At 40.7% G+C, this 25,750-nt stretch overlaps 1 protein-coding gene across 2 annotated transcripts in view; it reads right to left on the reverse strand.

Annotated features, from left to right (window-relative positions):
* Nucleotides 1-25,750, reverse strand: part of cpne5a (copine Va) — a 98,259-nt gene that overhangs the window by 57,285 nt on the left and 15,224 nt on the right. Inside the window, exons 4-7 of one of the 2 annotated variants that reach the window (XM_074681220.1) lie at nucleotides 20,889-20,992; nucleotides 19,737-19,776; nucleotides 18,828-18,842; nucleotides 18,581-18,657 (exon numbers count right to left, since the gene is read on the reverse strand). In XM_074681220.1, coding sequence (XP_074537321.1) covers nucleotides 18,581-18,657; nucleotides 18,828-18,842; nucleotides 19,737-19,776; nucleotides 20,889-20,992 — 236 coding nt within the window. The remainder of the gene's footprint in view (nucleotides 1-18,580; nucleotides 18,658-18,827; nucleotides 18,843-19,736; nucleotides 19,777-20,888; nucleotides 20,993-25,750) is intronic. The other variant, XM_074681221.1, reaches the window with a different exon arrangement.

A 25,750-nucleotide genomic window follows, 5' to 3' on the forward strand; every position in this document is an offset into this window, starting at 1 on the left:
GATGTTTAACAATTCAAATTCCCAGCTAGCCAACTTGTGTCAACATGAGGTATTAATGTGCCGGTTTGCATCACCAAGCACATACATACAGTTTGTTTACATGCTTCATGATGCACTTTGTGGCAATAGATCTTTTCTCTTTTCTGCATTTATTATGCTAGCTCTGTAATACAGTTAGGAGGGATGGGATGCATTACTTTGATGTCAAATACTTAATACTGTGTCAGCAATGTTTCAGTTTTCACAGGATTGGGCAAGTCAAGGGCACTTTGACCCTTTGTTTCTGTTTTTGGTGCTTCCTTACCATTAGTTGCCAGGCACCACCCTGTTGGCTATGGCTGCCTTTTGCAGCAGCTCTCTCTTCTTTGTGCATGTCTTGTAATTTTTTTGTCTGTTTTTCGTAATCTTTGTATTTGGAGTGGATCATTACTTTGTATGGCTCATTTGTTGGTCATGGACACCAAACTTTTTGTGGCTTCAGTGATATTTTTACTACTTTTTCTCCTGTGTTTTTCTAGAAATCCAACATGTAACCATGGCTGCATTGTTTACATGTGAACTCAGCTGTTAGCAGCCTGTAGCATGTCAATGCTAACTGGTGTAAGGCCTGATGTCTTCCCACAAGGTGAGGAGAAGGAGGTGAGGGCGATGTGCTGGTTCTCAGGTGTGAGCTAAGAAGTAACGACATGGACCTGTCCTTCCATCCATCGTTATCAGGAACGTAAGATCTATCTCCAATAAGATGGATGAGCTAGCTGTGCTAACAGAGATGGAGCATGACTGAAGAAGCTCAGTCCTGGACCCTGTGGAGGTGGAGGCTGGCTGAACTGGACAATGATGGACAAGCTGTCATCATCTATTTTCTTATGGACCTTTTTGCACTTTCTATACACTTTCTTTTTTTTGTTTTCTTGATTGCTGCTGTGACTTCAATTTCTTTGTACTTGTTACAATGACAATAAAGTTCTATTCTATTCTATGTCTTTGTTCCCTTTTAGGTAAGTTATTACTCTATGATAAATATAAACACAAGCAGCTTGAAATGTGTTTGATTTTTGCTACACAGTAAGCCATTGCTCACTCATTCTGTAAAAAATAATTTCCATGTTGGATATTTAAACTTTTATCTGATGCTAGAGATAAACTGCCTTACTTTACCAAACAGTACTGACAGGGGGCACTGGCTTAGCTAAGTAGTTAAAGCAAGTGCCACATATCCAGAGCTTTTAGTAGCTACACTGGTTGTAGGATCAACACCTGGTCCCAGCAGTATTTGCCCCCGCCCTCCACTCATTTTCTGTCTCTGTAAAGCTATCCTATCATGTAAAAAAAAGTTTTAGAATAAATAAACATCTAATTGACTTATTCTGTTGAACAACCATCCTCCAGCTCTGAAATAAGAACAACATTTTTTCACATGTGTGGAAAATGATTGGTTAGAAAGTTTAAAGTAAATGTAGTTGGACTCTGTTTTAGGCTGCAGGACCTGCTCAGCTCTGAACGGGTCTAATCCAGGCTGAACTATTGATTGCTATATTAACCTTGAGCTTATTTGGAGAATAGAAATGTCAAAGCTTGCAATTCTGTTACTTAACATCTTTGTGATTTAACACAGCCTATGGTTAAGTGGAATAATACAAAAGGACAGCCAATTTTGCAGAAGAAATAATTACATCAGAATTCAGCAAATGTAGAACAGCAGTGGAAAAGAGTTTTGATGAGGTGGTTTCATTCTGAAAAGATGACTGCAGCCTGTTATCCTTTGTGGCTTGCAGTGCTGCAGTGAATGATTAATGTGATATAATAAAGGCATTACGGCTTCCTGAAGCTCAGCGACACAGGTGAGAAGTGACTGCACTAACCACGTAGTGAGTAGCTCTGATTCTTTACACAATTCACATCGTTCAGTAATTCATTCTGTCATTTACAGGTTTCCCTTGGCACCCAACCCACACCATGCCATATGGTCCTGACCAATCCAATGTCAGTCCATGATGTGCACTGCTGCTAACCCAAAACCTCACTGGGCCACATGTTTACAGTCAAATGAATACCATGGCAGAGAGGCTACGATGTTTACTGCTCCTGCTTTTATAGAGAGACGCAACAGATCAAACAAAATTGACTAAAGACGACAAAAAGTTTAGACAGATAAAAATCATTAATGTAGGGTGAAAAGCCGCGTTTCCACCAAGCAGTCTGGTTCGGTTCAGTACGGTTTGGCACGGTTTGGTAGAGTTAAGCCTGATCTTGTTTACGTTGCCACAGCAAACTGTTCCCTCTCGTGGTAGGCGGCGTGTAAGCTGGATGCAGAAAGCCTCAGCTGTCAAACAATAGCATGACGCCGTAGTAGTGTGACACAGTTTACCCCGCAAATAAAAGAAAAGAAGAAAACATGACACAGTAAACAAAGAGCATAGATGGAAGACATGCAGTATTTTGTCCTCTCTGTGATTGGCATGTAGCTCTCTGTTACAAAGTGCAGTCAAGCTTTGTTTCAGAGAAGACTGTGTGCCACCAGGAGAAATGCAGCCGCTGTCGGGGTAAGTGACGTTTTTTTTGACCAATCAACGGTCTGCAGTGTTGTAGCTCCACATTCCAAGAGCGGATCAGTTCAGTCTGGCACCCATATGGAAGGGTCCCAAAAAAGTTGGTCGGTTCGTATAGGTTTTTGGGGATCTGTCCCGGGATAAGTCAGTGGAAAAGCCACAAAATGCGCGCTGTACCGAGATGATCCGAACCGTTCTGCTTGGTGGAAACGTGGCTTGACTGACGCTGAGTACCTTAACTTGTCTCCGTGTCTGGTGAAGTCCTGCCTATTTATTTATTTATTGCATACACTGATCCTGCAGCATGTTTTTAATGGTCGCATCATCTTAAACTTAGCACTCTGTAATCTCTGTTGTAGTTTTAGAGGCCGAATCGAGAACAGCAGCTCTAAATTAGCCACAGATAGACACCTGTAAGGCATCCACTCAATATGCATTATGAAGACACATTTTATGCATTTTTCCTTGTCAAATAAACTTGTAAATAAGACAATCTCCGCCAAAAACAAGAATTTAGACAAAATCCCCTCTACAAAAAGCAGTGACACGTGGTGATGATGATAGCGTTTGGAGCCAGAGTCTGCACAGAGGAGATGGCACGTAAAGCCACAATTTCATTGTTCTGTACCTCACACTCACCGCATACACATTTAACCCCACTAATATCATGACAGAGAACTTTAAGATCTGTATGATCTAGACAAGTTCAGCAGGCTCAGCATGACTCCAGATCTGCTCAAAGTGTCTGCCTGGTTAGAAGAAGCCTTTGCTCATAACACTTACGGTGAGCTCAGAGAAGATTTGATTTATACCTTTCCAATCCTGACTTTGGATTTTGGTGAAATATATAGCACTCAGACCTGCTCTTGGAGAAAACTTTTGAGATCAAATTTGTTATAAATCAGTGTGACATAAATGAAGATTGCTTTGCCTTTTCTCCTTTCACTTCCTTAAAGCACATTTTGCATTCAATAACTGAATAAATACAAACCTTTTGGAAAAACTAGAACTTTGTGATGTTTCAGCAGATAAGAACCGAGTTCAATGAGAAAAAAAATGTTTTTGGGGAAAAATGGCTTTGAGTTAATTTTAAAGTTCAATTCGTGTCCCATGACAATCATTAACTGGAGCTCCAAACATTTTGGCTTTACTTTGCAGAGGTGTCGTGTCGTCCTTGTTATTAAACCCTCTATGGTGGTGACAGATCCCTTCTTTGATCAACTGAATGGAAAGAGATCAAGCAGCATATTTCAGCAACACTACAATTATTTTGCCAAAGTTTCAGATGCAGCTGCTCTGCAGAATACCGATGAGAGTGAGTTTGTCTCTGTTCAAAAGACTCATTTAGTCCTCTGAAAAACAAGCATCAAAGATTATTGTTCCTGACATATAATATCATTCATATTCAAACCAAATGAGTGGCCACTGTATTTCCCATTTAGTGGCAAATGCTGTCATCGAAGAGTGATTCACAATGCCTGTTTCCTCCATTACCTATCAGTGGCAAGATGTGGGGGTCTGTAGTTGCTGAGATTAAAGTCCAAAGAGAAAGAAGGAAGCAATTGTTGATGCTGTTCACATGGGGTCATTAGGATGAGGAATGGTCTTGATATTTAACAATGCTGCGACGTGTCGTGCATATAAGAGGTGGGGGAGGGTCCAAAAAGAGAGAAATGTTTTTTTCACACTGCAGCTGCTGCAGATTGTGTCTATATATTCTCTAAGCAGACAAATGACTGCAGTGTCATCATGCTTAGAAGATTGTCACTTTGTAATTTCACACCAAGGAACAGGCAGATTATAACACTGAATCTTTAAGGTAGAGTGTGATAAATCAAGAAGTAGGGTAGTTTTTATTGAGCAAAAGAAAGATTTTGGTCACCAAAGTTTGTGAATCCAATGAATTTCTCTAGATCACAGAATTTCAAAAGGCAGCTGAACAAACTTAATAGTTTTAAATTTAGTCAATGACCAACAGAGATGGGAGCAGGCACATAATCTGGATTTGTGCCACTGTAAACATTTGGGGCAGTGGGTAGATCATAGTTGAAAAGAATTAGACACGGTTGACAAAACTGTACGTGGGTTCAAACGGGATTATAACTTTAATCCCCTGATCTTTATACAGAGATAAGCATCCATAATCCCTCACCTAACCTGGATTAAAAAAAAAAACATATGAAAAGAGCATTAGCTCATTCAAAAGGAAACCTGAGTGCAGTCCTCAGTGAGGAGGGAGAGAGCCGTTTCAGGCCAGTGCTGGTGTTTGTGTTTAAAGCAGGTAGCTACAGGCAACCTGTGCTAAGCTCTTTGAAGCTTTGTTAGAATGAGCACAAAGCAGGAAAATAGGGCAAGAAATGTGCCAGAGAAAATGTCAGATGGGTGTACAAAACAACCAAGAGTAAGAAATGAGTTTGTTTTTGTGTTATTGGAAAAGAGGAGCAGGTATGAAACCACATTGTCCGCCATGTGTCAGCCTTTTTGCCTTTATGTTGCAGTTATGTTGTTACTTTACTCTATTTTTGTGAATTCTTCAGGTCTCTCAGTGATTCGTGTTGACCCAATGAAGAAATCAACCCTGTCACCCGTGAGAAGTGATGTTTGATCTGTGTGCAAAATCTTGTGTTTTTTAACTGTGTATGCAATGATGTAACAAGATTTGAAGTTTTGATTTGAAAATAATAAGACACTTTAATGACTATAATAATGTTTAATTTCTTGTTATCTGAAATAAATGAGGCACTCATCAACCACCTGCAAGCTGAAAATTGCTTGTTTTAACTGTGAATGAGGAGATGAGACGAAAACTGTCAATCAGACAGAAACTTTCTTTCTCTCTGGGTTTCGAGGGAAAAACTGCACAAAGTCATGACAGCCAGAATGTGCCGCTCCCCGTGTTACTGCTGCCAACTCAAGAGACACTTCTCTGCAGAACATAACAAGCCCATTTCAATTTCCCCTCGGGCAAGAACAGAACATCCCTCTCTGTCAGAAGCCAAAAGAGATGCCCACTTCTTTTTGTTATTCCACATACGTTTTAAGTAGCATTTTATGTGCCTGCTTGACATCCAATCACAGCTGATTCTCCTTTTCTTTCCTCCCCACGGTGTCACAATGCCACGCCACCTTTAACCTCCTCTCCTGAGTGTAATGGAATTCATATCATGTAGCACAGATCTGTAATGACCTCCTCTAAGGTGGTTACTGCAGGATATAGATTGAAATCTGTGTGGCCACAGATCGTTTTCAGCTGCTGAATAGATTAATGACATGGAAGTGTTTAACAGGGGCAGGAGAGTGCTTCTTTAAAAGGCTTTCATGGGGTTTCTCACCTTTGTAGTAGCAGACGACAAGACCGGGCTATAAAAGAAATGAACACTTTCTCCTCTGAGTGCAAAACAAATTAGCCTATCTTCTCCACCGAGTAGAAACCTACACTGCCCTTGCCTGCCCTTGCACCTGAGGTCTTCATTATTAGTGAAGTCAAGAATCTGTTCTGTCATTATCAACTGAGCTCAAGGCCCTACTTAAGCAAACTGTAGCGTACACTGTGAGGTGTGTGGTGCACTGAACTGAGGGCTTGCTGGTTAATCCGCACGTGATCTGTTCACTAAGTCTAACAAAGCATTAACAGGTTTTAATAAGCATCATTATTTTTTTACAGGTGTATTTCTAGATACAGAATAAGTGAGTCATCTCCCATCCATTCCCTTTAAGATCAAGGTTTGCCTGCACATTGCTCTGTACATTCGACACGGTGGATTTCATCCTATTTCTAAAAAAAACAGAGAGGGCCCAGGCCATCCAGGTTCATTACCACCTCTTTCACCGATGCCCGTGTAGACTCCGGTTATAGCCACTGCAGAGATAAAAGCACAAGCTGTCTTCCTTTGGTGAAATAATTTAAGTTTGCCATCTCTCAGTTCTCCATCCATTGAAAAACCTCCACTTGACTGAAATTTACTGAATGTAAAGACGCTCAACGAAAGGGAGAGTAAGAGGCTCTGCTGTGTCTAAGAAGCAGATACACTGCTGTTTGTGAACCTTCTTATCTTACCTTCTACATTCTTTCTAGTGCTGCAGCTATTGAATATTTTAGTATTCGAGTATTCTACTGAAAATCCCATCGATTAATCGAGTAATCGGATAAAATACATTTTAGTTTAGTTAAAGAGCAGTTATTTTTCTAATGAAAATTTTTCTCTTTAAGAAAAAGAAGTTTCTGATACAGCATGTCAATAAGAGCACTTGCTTTGGTAGCTCCAAAATTTGTAAACACACTTAGACACATTTTTTGTGCCTTGTACATCTCATCAAATGTTGCGGACCCAAATGGCACCCGTTTAGTAGAATGACCCATTAGTCTCCAAACTCCAGAAAAGAAGCTAGATTTGTTGCTAGTTGCAATTTTGTATAAGAGTTAGCTTGAGGGGTCTGAAAACTCTCTTAATATGGCCTCAGCTCTATTTGAAATACCACTCTTTGATCTTTTTTAAAATTAAACGATTCCTCCAGGCAGAGAAAATTACTCGAGTATTTTTTGTAATCGAGTACCTTGAATCATTCGAGGAATCGTTTCAGCTCTAATTCTTTCTTTTCGTTGAATTAAAATAATAACTCTTAAGGAGCAGACAATATTAAGCCATAGACTATAGATACATTTTTTATTCTGCCTATGTTGTAGTTGCTTTCTGCTGCCTTGAAACAGCAATGTGCTACCAATGTGCAAATTTATCAGAGGGAAGAACTATCTTGCCTCGGCTGCGGTGTCTGTCCCTTTGCAATAAATATGAGATGGAGCCTCTAGGGGTGCAGTCACACAAGCAAACCGTACCGTGCTTACTGTAGGTACACTTCAACCCTGAAGTCCAGTGTAACTGAAATCCAGCCATGCTTGAGTACAACTGACTTTCTGCTTTGGCACACTTCAGAGAGGTGGCCTTCAGCACAATTCACTTCATGCACAAACACAAGCACGCAGACATGTGATATGATACATGACGTATGATTGCGGCGGCCGCTCCTCTAAACAATCATTTCAAACAATAACGGAGGTGTTAGAGGGCTGTGTCAGACCAAAGCGGTTAACGTAGGCCAAAAAGTCTCTAAAGCTGTAGCAGTGCTCTCTGGCGCTCATGGTACTGACTCTGATGAGATCGTGCTTCGTGTAAACAGATGCTTCTCGACAGTGGCGAGTGGTGACCTGTTACAGTCGTCATGCTGAAGTGTTAACTACAGCGAGCACCCATTTTTTAGCTACTTATTTATCAACAAAAACATGTAAATGTTTTTCACGGAGCCACGGAGGTGTCAGGTGACAGAATATTTTATTAAGGCGAGGGAACGCCTTGCATGCGTTAATAAAGCGTTCCCTCCACTCTATAGTATAGTTATAGTAAGTTATTAGTGTTGTTTCTTTAATTGTTTTTGTTTCTTGTTTTTTTTATTATTATTATTATTTCTGCTTCAACACATTGTGCATCTTATTTATCTTTGTTCTGTTTTTTGTTGTGTTTTGATATGTCTTTAAACTATTCGAATAAACAAACTAAATGAAATGAAATGAAATAAAAAAGTATAGTGAGAGAACGGGATAAATAAAGCGTTTCCTCACTATATCATAGTGAGACACCTCCGGGGCTCCGTAGTTTTTTTAATTACTATACCAATTCGATTTTATTAGACACTCTCACACTCACACTTGCCCATGTTACCAACGACAATGTGTTGGAATTTACAGTACAAAGTATGTGCGGAGATGCGCGCTCATTCTTGCTCATAATAGTGTGAAGGTTGTTTAAATCACCATAACCTGTCGTAGTCCAGACTGTGTGATGGGTGGAAAAAAGGAGACATGGCCAACAGAACGATTTGCTAACCTGTGGACAGCCAGCTAGCCATTTATGTTTGTCATAAGTGCTAGCTTGAAAGTGACGGACAAAATTCTTTGCCGTTTTTGTGGTGACTAATTCAGGAGTAGGAGTATTCTTCTTCTACTCAAAAGCTCTCCGGGAAAACGGCACTGAACGATAAGACTAAATTGAATTGATTTAACTCATTTTGACCCAGCTACTGTGGCATCATCGTGTCGTAAAAGCTGGCTACGAGGCGCTCGCCACTTAGTGTATCAGTCCGCGTGCACGGCGTGCCAGATATGAACAAACGCAGGTAGCCTGCCAGGACGAAGAGACACGATGAGAACTAGAGCCTTATTTAGCGGTGTTTTTGTGTGAAAGTAACGCGCTGAAAATTCTCTACGTAAAGCGTGAATGCAGACCGATATCAGAGTTTTTCGATGGGAGTCCGTTTATTTGAGTTTTTGGTCAAGTAAAATATGGCCCCGTCTGAGTGCAGAGGAAACCGTCAGAGGAGCAGGGAGGGGGTGTTTGGTGCGAGCGCTCTGGGCTTCTGCTGCACAAAAACACTGCTGTAGGGGTAATTTCTGCACTAAACCTTGTGATAGGACCCAACTTGTTCCATCCCGGAGTATCACTTTAAGTCTAGTTCATATTGGAGTAGTGTGACTGTACTCTCTAATGGCCTGTGGGGGCACAATTGTGCTCAATTACAACAAGGTTCCAATGGCCGGTGTGACTGCGCCCTAAGACCTTCAACAGCCACAGTATGTATCAAATGAGTAGTTTTTTATTTAACGGCAAGAAACAAAAGGGAAGGACCTTGGGATACCACATGGATTACAGAAGTTCTGGAGAATGACGAGAAAATAAATTTAATTGGATGTAGGAGGATCAGCTGAAAACAAATCTATCAGATAGTACCTGATAAATCCCACTTTTAGTGAGACAAACAGGGATCTTGTGCATCAGCACAGTTGGTATGAGCAGGACCACACATCAACACAGAGTCCTACTTAGTGCTCAGCCTTGGAGCCTAAATTGGCATTTAGAGAGGCAGCAGAGTGCTTTAATTGTGTGCAATGTCCTGAGGCAGAAGATGCTGATTACCTTCAGCCTTCCAAAACACTTAACCTCTTGGTAAAGTAAAACAGGAGAAACACAAAGCCAAACAGGCAAATGAGCATCTGCACCACTCTCTGGATTTACAGTATCAGCAGGACTCAGATTAAGGGTTTTTTAGTTTCACCAAAAAATGAACTTCTCTTACTCCCACTCATATTTAAATCTGCCGCACAAGCCCTATTTTTCATCTCAGAGGAGCTGTGGCTGCGTAGCCCCAAGTCAGCCAGCCAACCACATTAACCAACAACTTTAAAAGAATTGTGAGTCTCTGAAGTGGAGATGAGACGAGTGATGCCCCCTGCCTCAGTTTTCTCTGAGTAAACTTCTGGTGAGTCATAGAGCTCTGCTTCTTTGCACTGTTATTTGACATCTTATACCATGAAATTGTAAAGATATATTTGATCGTTTATCCCTCCATTTTCTGATTATTCATTCTGGTGGCAGCAAATCAAGTTATATAAAACAAATCTATCAAAAAAATGTATTTCATCTTAGTTTTTGTGAAGTTGTAAATGATCCAAGAGCAAAAACATTATTTCAAAGTGGATTATGAACTTGCAGGAACCCTGGGCTCTGTATTTTCTACTGAATCGTGCAAGTTATGAGGAACGAGACATTCTTCTTCAAAGTATTCTTATTAAAACAGAAATCTGCCAGACAAGTCAGCAAACATTTACAAAAATAAGCAGCTCCAGGTGATAAAATCTCCATGAAAAAGCATCAATTATTATCCAGCTTTGTTATTTGATACAAGGCCGTGTACAATTCTTGACCCTGACTGAGACAAACCCAACAACAACAACAACAACGGTGATTCATCCTCAGCATCAAATGAAAGGCAAGGTCCAACCTGACCTGAGGAGGTTTTTGCACATTTCACCTGTTAGCACGTTGGCAAAGATTTTTACAGACAGGTCTGAGAGTCAGCTGATTATAACAGTTACCAGGCAGAGGAGCAGCACAGGTTTGGGCCCCAAACGTCTCTACTAAGGGAAGCTAAAGCAAGATGAAGTCCTGCGATCCTGGCAAAGGCAGCAGAGCTGGTGTGGTTATCATTAACCCTTTAACACCCAACTTATCATATCTGATATGTATGCATACGTAGTATGAGAGACCCGTATTTCATACTCATGATAAAAAAAATGTCCTAAAAACCTCTTTGAAAATAATAAAAAATGAAGTCTACTCCCTTGAGGATTATCACTCCACTACAGGCAGCTGAAACTGTGTTTTGACTCTTTTTAAATGTCTGCTACTAAAACTTTACCATAAAAAAAAGTTGCCAAAACCACCCAATGTGTCAATTGTGACACAAAAAATGTATACCATACATAAAATGATATAGGGACATACACAACCTGGCCAAAAAGAAAGTAGCCACCAGAAAAAAGGTCACACACACTAATATTTTGTTGGACTGCCTTTAGTTTTGATTAAGGCATCCATTGATTCAATAAGCTTCTGCAATGTTTAAAGATTTATCTCCACTCAGTGTTGCATTAATTTTTCACCAAGATCTTGCGTTGATGATGGTAGAGTCTGACCGCTGCACAAAGTCTTCTCCAGCACATCCTAAAGATTCTCAGTGGGGTTAAGGTCTGGACTCTGTGGAGGCCAATCCATGTGTGAAAACGATGTCTCATGCTCCCTGAACCACTCTTTCACAATCTGAGCCCAATGAATTCTGGCATTATCATCTTAGAGTATGGCCGTGCCATCAAGGAAGAAAAACTCCATTGATGGAATAATCTGGTCATTCAGAATATTCAGGTAGTCAGCTGACCTCATTCTTTGAGCTCAGACTGTTGCTGAACCTAGACCTGACCAACCCCAGCAACCCCAGATCATAGCACTGCCCCCACAGGCTCAGACGGATGTTTTCACCTTTCTCAAACAGACTAATATCTTTTCCACAACCACGAGATGTGCCTTTCATCATGTTTGTTTAAGAAATGAGAAACAACTCATTGCACCAGTTGGGGTTCAATAACTTGTTGCCAGCTGAAAGATAATCGCCCATGCAATAATTATCCAATAGGAGGCTTGTACCTATTTGCTCAGTTAAATCCAGGTGGCGACTTTTTTGGGGGTCAAGCAGTGTAGTTTTTTATAGATTTTGTTAAAATGGTTAGTAAACATCTCAGTTTTTAGTTATTTTTCGTGGGTCTGGCTTTACAGGGTTCAGACACTGATCTCTTCAAAGTAACATAAACTATGTGCACTTGTGATAATAGCAACGGCATGTAACACAGAGGAGTTTGCCTCCTTCATTGTAAATGAACTGGGTTTATTAAGTGCTTTCTCTTGTCCTCTGAACACTCCAAGCACTTACACACTGCGTGTCGCATTCACCCATTCACTTCATATTCACACAGAGATGAAATGAGCAAGATACAATAAACAGGCAAACACAACTCCTCCCGTTCAGTCTTCTTTTATTTCTCAAACTACCTGATTACTATACATAATCCTTTAATTTTAGTTTTTTATGAGAAATGACTATGTCTTCTAAAAAAAAATTACCTGTATCCTGTAAATCATTTGAGGGAAATTCATTGAGTCAGTGATGTGCTCCTCTCTTGTCATGATAGCACAGACAGAAAAGTGAGGATATTTTACATGATAAAGTCACATCAGTTAAAAACTAAAACTAATTTTGCATTTTTCTTGCCCTTCTGTCAGTCATTCTTTCAACTTTTGTGCTCAGAAAGGCAGAAAGAGGGGGCAGAGGAAGACAACAGCACAAGATGTCAAAGTTTCAGTGCTCCACAGCAGAGCTGCAAGTGCAGCTGAAACTAATACAAAGCAAAATATACAATGCTGCTCCAAAAATAACCACAGAGCTGAATCAATGTGTCTGGCTGACAACAATATCAAACACTAGAGGTTCAAGAATACGGTTTTTACAACAGCCCAATCATGTTGGATTGAAGTATAGCAGTGGTGTTGTTTTAAATCTTTGCGCAAAATCAATCATGGAGTCTAAAAAATAATATAGGAAGATGTGTATGAAAACAGAAATCTGAAATTTGGCACCAGGAAACAAATCATACTTTAAGTCTATATTCTTATATTCTTTTTTCTTAGTCTATAATCTTATATTCAAGCGCCGCCCTGTTCGCTAAGGCTGCCTTTTGCAGCAGCTCTTTCTTCTTTGTCCGTTTCTTGTAATTTTTTTGTCTCTTTTTCGTAATCTTTGTATTTGGAGTGGATCATTACTTTGTATGGTTCATTGTTGGTCATGGACACCAAACTTTTTGTGGCTTCAGTGATATTTTTACTATTTTTTCTCCTGTGTTTGTCTGGAGATCCTACATGTAACCACAGCAGCATTGTTTACATGTGAAATCAGCTGTTAGCAGCCTGTAGCATGTCAATGCTAACTGGTGTGAGGCCTGATGTTTCCCCACAAGGTGAGGACGACGTGCTGGTTCTCAGGTGTAAGCTAAGAAGTGGCGACATGGACCTGTCCTTCCATCCATCGTTATTGGGAACGTAAGATCTATGTCCAATAAGATGGACGAGCTAGCTGTGCTAACCCAGCAACAGAGGGAATACCAGAGGGCAGAGTAGCATCATGCTATTCACAGACATGGCTAACAGAGCTAACATCAGACACCAACGCCACATTGGAAGAGCTTCACCTGCTGTGAGCAGACAGGATCCAGGAGACAGAGATGGAGCATGACTGAGGAAGCTCAGTCCTGGACCCTGTGGAGGTGGAGGCTGGCTGAACTGGACAATGATGAACAAGCTGTCAGCATCTATTTTCTTATGGACCTTTTTGCACTTTCTATTCACTTTCTTACTTTTGTTTTCTTGGTTGCTCCTGTGACTTCAATTTTGTTGTACTTCTTACAATGACAAAAAAGTTCTATTCTATTCTATTATACTCAACTTTTTTTGAAAGGGAACTCTTTAGTTCAGAAGATAGAAAAGCTGCGCTTTGCGTGACTTTGGATTGAGATGACCCAGTCAAATAATGAAGAAATGATCTGATAAAAACAGAAACATGGCCATTTAGGGACTCTTTCAGGCTGTTTTACACAAACCGTCTACAAAGCAGTTATCAGTCATTAGACAGCTACACTTTCCAATCAATCAATAAATCAATCAAACTGAAGCTGGGAGCTTGCTGGGAACCATGAGAAGCAGTTTCAGATGCAGATTTTTAAACTTTACTAAAGTTGGCACATTGAACATAAGTAAAACAACAAATAAAAAGTGGCAGTCCCAACTGATATATTTCACTATAGCGCTCACAGAAAACAGTATTAATCGTTAATTATTATCATCAAAAAGAGGTCTGGATGTGAATGAAGGCTGTGGAGATAGGAAGTAATAAATTCAAGCAGAGAAAACATCCTATTTTAAGCAAAGCTATGATAATAATTCTGACTTTCATCAAATCTAGCTACAGTGATTTTAATCAAATGTTCTGCTCTGTTTTTTTTCATTTTAATCAAATCTAGAATGTTTATCAGCTTATTTCTTGATCAAAGCCAGCACAGATTTTATCACTTTAACTACACTTTAGCTCTGTATTTATTCATTTCTGACTTCAACCCCCTTGGTGCTCTTAAATATAATTTCTACTTGGCCGGTGACTTTGAAGTTTGGCTTTAAGAGCAGCACTGTGGTTCAGGCTCTGCTGACCTAAAAAAAGACAAGATAAAACTCCTCATGAAAAAAATCAAAGAAAAGATTTTGTGTTTTAAAATCCGCCACATATTTAAACAGATCAAATAACACTTAACTTCATGATATCTTCAAACAAAGTGGTTTTAGTCTACAGACTCTATAAGTCATAAGCTAGTGGTATGGCTGGAGTTTTCCTAAATGATTCCTCCTTACTGTTGGAGTCAGGAGGTGATCTGTTAGTATCCAAAGGGAAAATTGTGTAAAGTGCAGCAGAAATTACATCTTGTAATTTAAATTAGCATTTGTACAAGTCTTATCCACCTCCACAATCGCAACCTAGAGTGAAGCGAAGTTTAAAAGGCAACACCGTGCCTCTTGATGGTTTCCTCCCCACAGGTGAGGTACAGCAAGCGTGTTATGTTCTATATTTCCTCAGCTCCCACAGGAGCAGCCAGCACACCCACGTCAGTCATTGTAATTTCGCTTCTGGTGTATTTCCTGCTTCAAGCATGCAGCCGTAGGGCACAGTCACAGTAGGCTAATGGGTTTAACATGCTAATGTTTTGCTGTATTCAGTGTGAGGTATAATTTACCGTACCAACATAAAAGGTTACCGTCGTTTGTAAAATGAACTCTATTATCATGTTACGCACACATATTGTGATTCCTTCCCACAGGCTACTCTCGTAATCACAACCGCGAGAGTTGTGTCACCACTGAAATGATTTTCAGTAAAAGATGCCACTCACCTGCATCAGTCAATCACTTAGCATTGCATTCCCTCAGCTACTGCTAACTTTGATACATGCCTCTCATTAAAACAAGATTACACACAGAATGGGTTTGCTACACTGTGTCACTTCAGCGCTTCATGACTCTCATTCCTCCCACCGGCAAATGTTTCTGTCTTAATAAAAATGTGTGAGGGAAAAGCCATACATCTTATCTGACCGCTTATTTTCCCAAAGAAACGCATGTGAGTGAAAATTTGCTGCGACAGGAGAGGCAGAAAATTAAATTTATCCCTGTGTGGACGTGAAGAAAAGAAATGTAGAAATCACAGAGGGCAGTTATTTATCCAAATATGAGGAGCAGGTTCAGTTTCTGCTTATATGAAAAAAAAGATTATAAGTGCGTGTGTGTGTGTGTGTGTGTGTGTGTGTGTGTGTGTGTGTGTGTGTGTGTGTGTGTGTGTGTGTGTGTGTGTGTGTGTGTGTGTGTGTGTGTGCATGTGTATGTGTGTGAGTGAATGCATTATATTTTCATTACAATATGGATATAAACCCCACAGCATGACAAATACTCCAAAAATTTAGTCTTGTTTCAGACTGAGCTCTATCAAGAGGTAAAAATATGTTGCAATAACATGTTACCCAAGCAATACATAGTATGTTTATTTTAAAGTAGAAAAAGGATGGGGATCTTCCATGTGGCTTAAAGATCTCATGTTATACTTAGACCTGGAAAAAATAAGTATAATCGAAAGGGATCACCTGAAAAATTCATACTGTTTGGGGCTGTGTGATTATTTACAAAGCTAAACTAGAAAAGCAGTCAGGGAGCGCAGACCTCCACCAGCTATATTGTGATGAGCACTTTAGTCCTACTTTAATCTTATACTCCCTTTCAGCAGACTGTCTGCTACAATTTGGTGTTAGTTGCAGGTTTTTACGATAATTTGTTTCCTGACAGTGATGAAAATCATGATGACTCTGTACATATTTCATATTCCGGATCTTAGTATCCAGAATGTTGCCAGGATCTGGATCGTACTTTTACATCTGTCAGAAATTGTGGTGACCTTGTCTTGTATTGTTTTGCAAAGCAATCCGACCATTTATTGTGAAGTCATATACACATACGGTGAAAACGGCTCTGTCTCATAATGATAAAGATTCTTTAAAAAAGTCCTGGATCCAGCCGGTGATCCAGATCACCTCCCAAATATAATCACTTCTTATTTATCCCATTTTGAACATTTCCTGAAAATTTCATTGTGATCCGTTCGTTACTTTTTGAGTTATGTTGGTCACATACAAACAAACAGACGGTAAAACTACCCTAAAACCATAACCTACTTGGTGGAGGTAATAAAAGACTCTAGAGTCTGGACATATGTAATGCTTATCTCAGACGATCATCTTGCTATGATATCTCATTTTCTTCTGCTGTTGTCTTTTTTATTTTATTCTATTTATTATCATTATTTTAAATCTTTTTATCTCTTCACCTGCACATGACAAGAAGAAATGGTATTTTTTTTTTTTTTTACCTTTACTGATTTGTAGCAAGCTTATGTTGGACCGGGAGTTGGGGTGGGGTTCAATGTTTATATGTTACTGTTTCTAAAAAAAAAAGGTAAAAAGTTTCTATTTGTCACTGTATTTTACTTTTGCCTGCCAAATGATAAATAATGTATTTTTTTTAAATGGCGATCTTGGCTCATTGAGTATCTCAGCAGTGGCTTGTAACACGTGGGGGAACAGATGAGTCTTACAGCTGAAACCAAGTAATGTCAAAAGCTTCAGTGCTGCTGTCTGGCGTTAATGTTGTCAACCTTGTATTTTTCTGCAGTATAAGAATTTAGAGATAACACACTTTATGCTATATGGAAAAGATGCCTTTCATCTCAAACAATACTACGTTCTCTTAGATGCAGTTGAAAAAGCAAATAACCTCTGGTAGTTTTTTTTTGTAGCTATAAATGAAACACAAATCTACACACGCTTTGATATCTGCAGATGGAAAATCTGGTTGAAGCAGGGTAAAAAATTGAATAATAAAATTTTGCAGATAGGTTAAGGTTGGAATATGTAGATGGTTAACAGACAAGGGTTTAGTGGGTGTGTGGTTAAAGAAAATACTCTCACAATTACACATGCGTGCATGTTTGTGTGTGTTTGCTGCTCAAGGAAAAAAAGCTTAAGTGAGGCAGAACACAAGAGGGTGAGAGGTTTGGGAGAAGAACAGAAAGAGAAAACATAATGAGGAAAAGGGGGTCAAGCTAGCAAAGACAGAATCTGCTAGATGGAAGGAGGGGGAATAGGGGCGGTGGTGCTGATGTGCCTCTTTGGCTGGTCGTTGGATGCAGTGTGCCTCAGGAGGACTTGTTGGAGCATGGTAAACAGATTTCCTCAGTCTCTGCTGAGGCTGTTCTTGAAAGCTCGGGTGCAGGGAGAAACCATCACTTCTGGGGGTGCATGATTTGGAAATGGAGCAAAGAGCCATTAAACAAAATCTGAGCTATCGTCTATCATATGAGGGGTGAGAAACTCCATTAACCACGGATACAGTTCAGCTTTTCTGAAAGGCAGGGGTGAATTAAACACCTCTAACTGAATGTCCCCGGGAACAGAGAATAAAAAGAAACGTCTGTTTCTCCTGAGTATCTACATCTGCACTTCGGGACACAAATATGTCTGGAACATTCAGTAACACAAATATGTTGATTACTCCTCTTTCCTTCAGCTTGTGAGCGACTGTGTCATCACCCTCTACAGCTGCAGCTACACTGGGTGCTGTATCAGAGGAGCTCTCAGTGGGGATGAAGGTGCCCTGCTGAGGCTTCAGAATCAATACTTTTGTCCATCATGTCTGGGGGCTCCTGAGCCTCCTTCTGTCTCTGATGTGCAGAGTGAAGCCTGGTTTACAGCACACTGTCTCTTGATCCTGTTCATCCTCTTATTCAGCACTGAAGGGCAACAAGCTCTGTAATCCACAGCCACCAGTCCCTGACAGGGTTCATGGTCGACACCAAAGCCCTGTTGTTCACACAAACCCCCCACTGCTGGTGTTAACTCTGCCTCATTCTTCACAAAATCTGCACTTCACAGACAAAACACAAACACACAAACAGCAGCTTCGTAGTTTGTCAAAAAAAAAAAGCGAGACACATATAACTTAAAGGGAGATGAACACATCTGTGGGCGCCAGCAGCTTCAGGGTGTCATAATTCCCAATTTACGTAGAGGTGGAGCTGATATCGCCATGTGTCCCTTGCTGACTTAAACCCACTCTTCATGCCAGATTGCCTCCCTAATGACTGTAATTGTGTTGAGGAAGCCCCTGGTCGTGTTCAATTACCCGTCCCCATCGAAGCACGCGGGTCTAATCTTGCAGTATAATGTAGGATACAGATGGCTCTAGAGGGCAGACATTTCCATCATCGCCTCATCTTTGCTTGGACTTGTGAAATCTTGCAGGAGCGATGTCACATTCAAGCCAGCTGAGAGGTGGCACTCAGTTTTTATTAACTGATACCATCTAAAAATGTGTGTTTGCATTCTTAGAACTGGTGTATTTGTCGTCCAGACAGGCTAAATGCAGAAAAGTGTCCTACAGTCTCTGAATAGCCCTCCTCCTTTCCAGCAGAATAACAAAAGCAAAGAACAAAGCCAAATGAAAACTCACCCTAAAGGTTTCTCCAGGCGACTAGCAGGTGAGCCTACAATCTCTCCCAGAGTGCAGTAGACCTGTCCCAGGAAGTCCTGCCGTGGAGGGGAGCATAAATTGGGATATAGAGAGAGAAGTGTTGGGGGCAAAGGATGGGGGCGTTCCAGCAGTTCATAGAGGGGTGACAAGGAGAGACGGTAAGGAGTTCAGTTATGTTGTATGAATTGTACGGTTATAAATAAGGACATCTGAGGCAGACACGTACGTTAAAGTCGGTTGGCTTCCGGGGTGGAGAAGGAGGAAGAGGAAGAGAGAGATACCAGGCAGCAGCGGTGACACAACAGAGCATATCATGGAACAGAAGGCACACGACTCAAATACCAGACTGTCATCAACAGAGTGCACGAAGGGAGAGCAAAAGTAGGGTAGATATGTGAAAGAGCAGGTAGGTAGAATGGTAACAGCAGAGGGTGGAGAGTCTGAGACTCTCAGAGGGAGAGAGAATGAAAGAAAAAGAGAATAAAAAGGACAGGAGAGGGTTTCCAAAGCATGCAGCACAATGCAGAAACACAACACTTAAAGCTTCAGAGTGAGAGAAGAATTACAGAGGATGGAGATTCAGCAGTATGCAAACCCAGCTCCGCAGGTCATTGCTCCATATGTCTGTGTGTTTGTGTTTAGTAAGTGCTTACCTGATTGTTTATCTGACAATAAAGAGCCGCCTCTTTCTAAAAATTAGCCATTTAAGTAAAGTGAACTTTTCTGAAAAATGCCTCCTGTCTTGCAAATGACCATTTTAAACTGCAAACGGCTTCAGAGCGCATACAGGGAAATGTGTTGAGAGGCTTTGATAATGATGTGCAATGCTTCATTTCTCGTCTAAATTAAGAGGTAACAAGAAAATGCTGGATGCAAATGAAACTGGCTCTGGAGAAATAAAACACCTCATTTACAAACCCCAGCATTTGGATTTAAAAGAAAAATGGACAATCTTTGCTGGTGAAGCGTCATTTTTTCTAATTAACTAAAAGTATATTTGAATGTGAAGACACCATCTTTGTTGGTTTGCATAAAACCTTAATGTTGGAGGCGTGCACTTGAAACAGTTCAAGCAAATACTGAGAGAAAATGTGATGTCAAACTCACAGATAAAAAGAGAAAGTTTTTTACTTACATGTTTTGCAAGATCTGGACTTTTTGAGTCAATATCATATCTGGAATCAAACAGAAGCAACAAGTCAAATAGATAAAGACATGGGAAATATACTGTAAGGTCTTCTTAGTACAGTAGCTTATAAAGAAACACACGGCTGCTGTGGGGGCATCCTCTGCCTGTCAATCACACGCCAGGACTAACGCGGAGGGAAAAAAAAGGAAAGACCAGGGAAAGAAAGAAACAGGTAAGCGATAATGAAGGTTAATTAAAGAAATCACTCTACAGTTTACTAATGTAATTTCCATCCTTTGCCAGAGGGATCATGTTGAAACCATCAACTAAAGCGAGAAAAGTCTGAAACACCTGCCAGTCAAATTCAATGTGAAAGTAATTAAACCTGTGAATGCCCTGGCTCCCACCTCTGTCATTAAGAGGAGATGTAAATTAGTAAGAATAATTGTGAGGGGATGCACTTCCTCTGCTGCTGTTTCAGTGTTGTATTATAGTAATACACAAAATGAATTCATTAAGTGTCTGAAAATCCTCAGAGACTTGCAGCGCTGTGAAAACTAGTCCACTAGAGACCTCGCGCTTGAAGGGAGAGGAATAAAGGGACAGGTTTTTGGAGGCATATCTGTGCTCCTTAAGGAAAGGGGGGTGGGGGCTGAGAAAATGATCCTGACACTGTTCCCTGAGATCTCAAAATGAAGCTGCACCTCCCTGACCCTCTCACTAGTCTGGCCTTTTCAAAAAAAAGGAAGACAGTAATATGTGATAGGGGGGAGGACGAGAGGTCTTTGTGCGTTTTTATGGGACTTGGGTTTTTCAGACATTTGCTCTGCTTAGCAGCAGGGAGATTAAGGATAAAACTTTATATGAAATATTTATCACCCTTATACCAATCTCCCTTCAACGGATGACTATTGAGCGACTATGCCAATGAATAATTCCTCAGGAGGGAGCCGAGCTGGTGATGAGGGGAGGAGGAGAGAAAAGGTGAGAGAAAATGAGTGCCGGGGAAAGAAGAAGGGGGATGAAAGAGTGGAGAGTGCATAGGGGAGAGATTTAAATTTTGTGATGGGAACAAAGAGGAGGAATGGAGGACAGGGTTAAGGGAGGGTGAATGTGGAGTGTGTTTTCTCGGTGAACCAGATCAAACACATAACTCACACGTCAAAGCGCAGGTTCTGCTTCTCCTCAAAGAAGTAGTCCAGGATGTACTTCCTGACGAAGTCTGGGTTTAGCGTGTTGTCTATCACTTCTGTTCTCCCAAACTAGATCATCACCAGGAGAGAGGAAAAAAAAAACACAGTTGAGGAAGATATGAGAGCAGAGCACTGAGACAGCACATCATGCAGTCACACAGAAACTACATCTACTGCTCTATTACCTCAACCCACCCCCTCCATTCTCCCCCGGCAACTGTGTGAACTCACGACTTTGGATAAGCTCAGATTTGATTAACAGGAGTCAGCGATCACACAGTGTCAGCTCTTCCTTTCCACTTTTTTTTCCTCCATGTGCTGGGGTTGAGTGAGCCTGAGGAAAGCACTTTATTGAGTCCAATTACACTAATTCAATTAATACCACATTTGCGCCACCGTCGCTCTCTGAGCCACTTCAAAACAAGAGGCTGAGGGTGTGGGACAGGAGGCTACGGCAGAGAAAAACATTAGCTTTCACATTTTTCTTTAGAGAAAGGAAGTGTCACAAATGACAGAAAGATGGTGAGCTATCTCCTGTTCCCTGGTGTTAAGAGGAAAATGGAAAACTGCCAGCACAGACAGTAAAAAGTGATTTATCAGTGCGACACAGCGAGCCCCTGTGATGAGATGATGTGCTGATAAACAAATCAACAGACACTGAAAGTGTTGCAGCCCCTAGCACAAGCACGGGCATGTTAATTGTATCCAAAATGAATAATTCAAAGTCAGAGAAGTGATGCTGAGCTGCATTAATAAAGCATCTGCAGTAGAAAGGGTTACCATAAACTGACACATCGAATTAATAATAGCAGTGCGAGGGCTTAATGAGGAGATGAAACAGCAGGATTACAGGCTCACACCTCTGTGATTACATCAGGTGGGGGTAAGACTCAAAGCGGGGCTCTACAGGAGAGGAGGTGTGTTACAGCAGAGGGGTACTTTCAATCCAAGGACGACGAGGACTATTCCAGCAGAGCTAGATTCTGCGTTACATACAACAGTCTGGGAATTTTTTTGCCTGAGTGTCACCAGCCAGTGGATATAAAAGTGTGTCAAAACTCATAAAAGTTTAACTGCTGCATGGCTCTTCCTCCTCCACCCCGTCAGACAGTGTGAGAGCTGCCTTCCAGCTGCACATGCGAAGGAGGTGAAAGCTCCACAGAGCGGACAGGAGTCTATTTCAATGATACGAGCGGCAGCAGGGGGGCTGATAGCTTATTCAGTTTGGTCTCAGGCCAAACTAAACAAAGGAAGAAGCAGCACCAGAGCAAAGAATAGCCACCCCGAGGAAATAACAGATCTCCCAATGCACACATTATTCCTACCTAGGCGAGTGCACTGTCAGCCTGCAAAGCCAAAGTTGCAAAGCACCACAATTAACTGTCAACCATCCCAAAAAAGAGAGCCTGTTGTGATTTATCTCAGAGCTGGCACTTTTTCCCTTCCAATAACCCTAAATAAGAAACATTGAGAGCTTCAATGTCAGAAAATTCATCATGGTTAAAAAGATACACGTCTTGAAGTTCGACTGGAAGAGGGAAGGCAGGGGTTTGCTGAATTTAGAGCAGTGATATTGTGTCAACTGCTCAGTAAAGTGAAAGCCGTTAAATGAGGAAAGACCTGTCATGCAGTCGCAGCAATAAATGATGAAGGAGTTTAAGATCATGACTTTAAACTGTGTGTAACAGAAAGACTGACAGCAGCCACACTTCTACATATTTGATAAAGGGCACTAGTCTCAAGAGGAGCTGATGAAGGCATCATTCGAGAATCAAAACCTGATTTATCTTTGAGCGTTTGATGTAGAAGCTGTTGGAGGTGAGAGTTTGCCCAGCTGAAGATAAATAAATTACAGACGGTGGGTGTAGCAGTGAAAGGGGCTCCAATCAACTATTTCCAGTCTCTGAGGAACAAAAACGCTCCAACATGACAGAGGGGCAAAAGAGGCGCTTAGCTTTATCAATACTGCACAGCTTGACTCTGCAGCTCAACAAAGTCAGCTGTCAACTGCACCGGAAACACACGCCTTCATCTCTTACAAGGAGATGTGTTCAGGCTGCACCCACAGTGTCAGCTCGAGGTGGGGCAGTGTAAGTGGAGGTGACAGGTAGGAGGCTCTTCCAGCTTATGCTTGTCAACATTTGCATTTTCATCCCTGGCTCTCGTAAAAGGAATGAAGCTGTTTAATCTAGGTTCTGTGTCAAGCAGAGGACAGCTGACCTCTCCTGGAACATGTAGGTTTAGAAATGACAACGTTTAAGCAGCACTTCCTTGGAGCGAGTACCACTGCAAAAAGGCGAGCAGTGAAGCACTCAGCCCACTCACTTAATCAGGAAATCCATTCAACAATTGATCAAACACCCAGCAGATTCGTTATTAAGTCAATTATTGGTGTTAATTACTTCTTCTGGGAATTCATTGTGCAGTCCACTTAGTAGAAATGACAATCAGACACATCACAAGTAATGACAAGCACACAAACCTAAAGAAAAGAGTATAAGTAATAAAATAAGATTCTACGTATAAGTAAAAAACCCTGATACTTCATAAAACAGCCTCTTCCAGTTTATTTTTATAAGCAGTAATCTACATCAGTTTTTCTAAAGGTTCAAAGATTTCTGATGGTTTCTCAAAGTTTAAAACCCCTGAGGGTGAGTGTACTGCTTACAAGGGAGACATCTTGTTTTGGCCTCAATTCTTCATATGAGGGTGAGAACAGCATTTCCAGAAACACCCTGCACTGTTTTGTTGTTATTGACTGGTTGACAGGGAGCCAACAGGGATTTCACGATGTTACTGCACTGGACCGAGAAACAGACCAACAAATAACCCCAATAAAGCTCTGACATCTAGATTTTACACTGGTGGTTTAATAGGAAACAATGAAACATAACACGACACCAGATGAGCTGTAAGGATGCCGGTGGCTAGTATAGGAACCCTCTACTGCGTGTTAACATGCAGGCGAGGAGAGATGACCCTGCTTGGTTGTTGTAGATATACCAGCTAGTTAAATGCCATGTTTGCCCTTCATCTTTTTGTTGATATTTCAAAGAGTGCCACATAGAAACCTTTGAGGTCCACATTTTAGAGCACTGTGTTTATCAGAAACTTGTACTAATGCTTTTTTTTTAGTGCTGGGCAAGTTAACGCGTTATTTTCGCTTTAACCCGTCAATCTATTAACCCCGTTGAATATTTTATCGCACATTAGTGCATGTTGCTCACGTGCTTTTATTTTGTAAATGTCTGTTGCTGACCGTGGTGGAACCGGAAGTGAAATTGGCGGAAAAACACGATGAGTAACCAAAACAAGCATGTAGAAGAGGGGCAACGCCACGGAACTTAAAGGCGCTTGCCGCTTAGTGTATCAGTCCGCGCGCACGGCGTGCCAGATATGAACAAACGCAGGTAGTCTGCCAGGACGAAGAGACATGATGAGAACTAGAGCCTTATTTAGTGGTGTTTTCAGTGAAAGTAATGCAGTGAAAATTCTCTAAATAAAGAGTGAATGCAGACCGATATCAGACTTTTTCGGTGGGAGTCCGTTTATTTGTGTTTTTGGTCAAGTAAAATATGGCCCCGTCTGAGTGCAGAGGAAACCGGCAGAGGAGCAGGGAGGGGGTGTTTGGTGCGTGCGCTCTGGGCTTCTGCTGCACAAAAACACTGCTGTAGGGGTAATTTCTGCCCTAAACCTTGTGATAGGACCCAACTTGTTCCATCCCGGAGTATCACTTTAATGCTCTGACAGTGGCAATAAGCTTTAATTTTGTATTTACATTTTGTAAATTTGATTTGCACTAAATATGTGATTTAACTATTACTGTATAACAAGTACTGATTTAGTGTTTGAATGACAGATGTTATGGCACTTTCACAATGCGATTAATTATGATTAATCAGGGAAATCATGCGATTAATTACGGTTAAAAGTTTTAATCATTGCCCAGCCCTATTTTTTTTATTTTATTGCTTATCAGCAAACAGCTTTCAAATGAGGAACAATTGAAAAATACACTTTTTAAGTCTGAATAAAAGTGAACCATTTTGTCATTTCTCTTTTAATCATTTTATTTAAAATGCATCATTAAATAAGTGATTATTTGTGTCTCAGTCCAAATATGTGCGAAAATCAGATCCCATTCCTAACTGCTGCTTGGCTGATCTTTTAACTGTTAACATTATAAACCCTCCTGAGACCTGGGCTTTTGTCTGGTGTTCATTATTAATTTCTTATTTCTATGTGGGATAAGTAAGAACAAGTAAGTGTAATCACTAAACTTGATCTTAGTACGGAAGTTACGGTCAAAAGTGTTTCATTGAGCCCTACTTTGTTTGCAATCATTATCGAGCCACTGGCACAAATGATCAGGCAGAGTAACACTTTGAAAGGGATAAATATTGGAGGCCAAGAACACATCATTGAACTTTTTGCGGATGACGTTATTGTTATTCTCCAAAATCCTGAGGACACATTTCCTAACCTTATGGCTATATTAGAGGATTTTGGTCAATATTCAGGCTAGAAATTAAATATGACAAAGACCCAAATCTTCCCGCTAAATTTCTATCCAAGTCAAGTAATAAAAGATAAATACACAATTAACTGGGGGGCAAAAACAATTAAGTATCTTGGTGTGATAATTGCAAAAGAACTCCAGAAAACTTTTGAGATCAACTACAACCTATTAAATGTTAGCATTTCAAGAGACATTAGGCGTAGGTCTGCATTTGGCCTGGATTTTGTTACACGAATAGAGATAATCAAGATGATATTGTTGCCGAGACTTTTAAATCTTTTCCAATCAATTCCACATATAATTCCAGA

This window comes from Halichoeres trimaculatus, unplaced genomic scaffold (assembly GCF_033239565.1).
Source record: "Halichoeres trimaculatus isolate MK-OKI-2021-1 unplaced genomic scaffold, fHalTri1.1 fHalTri1_scaffold_11, whole genome shotgun sequence".
Classification (NCBI taxonomy): domain Eukaryota; kingdom Metazoa; phylum Chordata; class Actinopteri; order Labriformes; family Labridae; genus Halichoeres; species Halichoeres trimaculatus.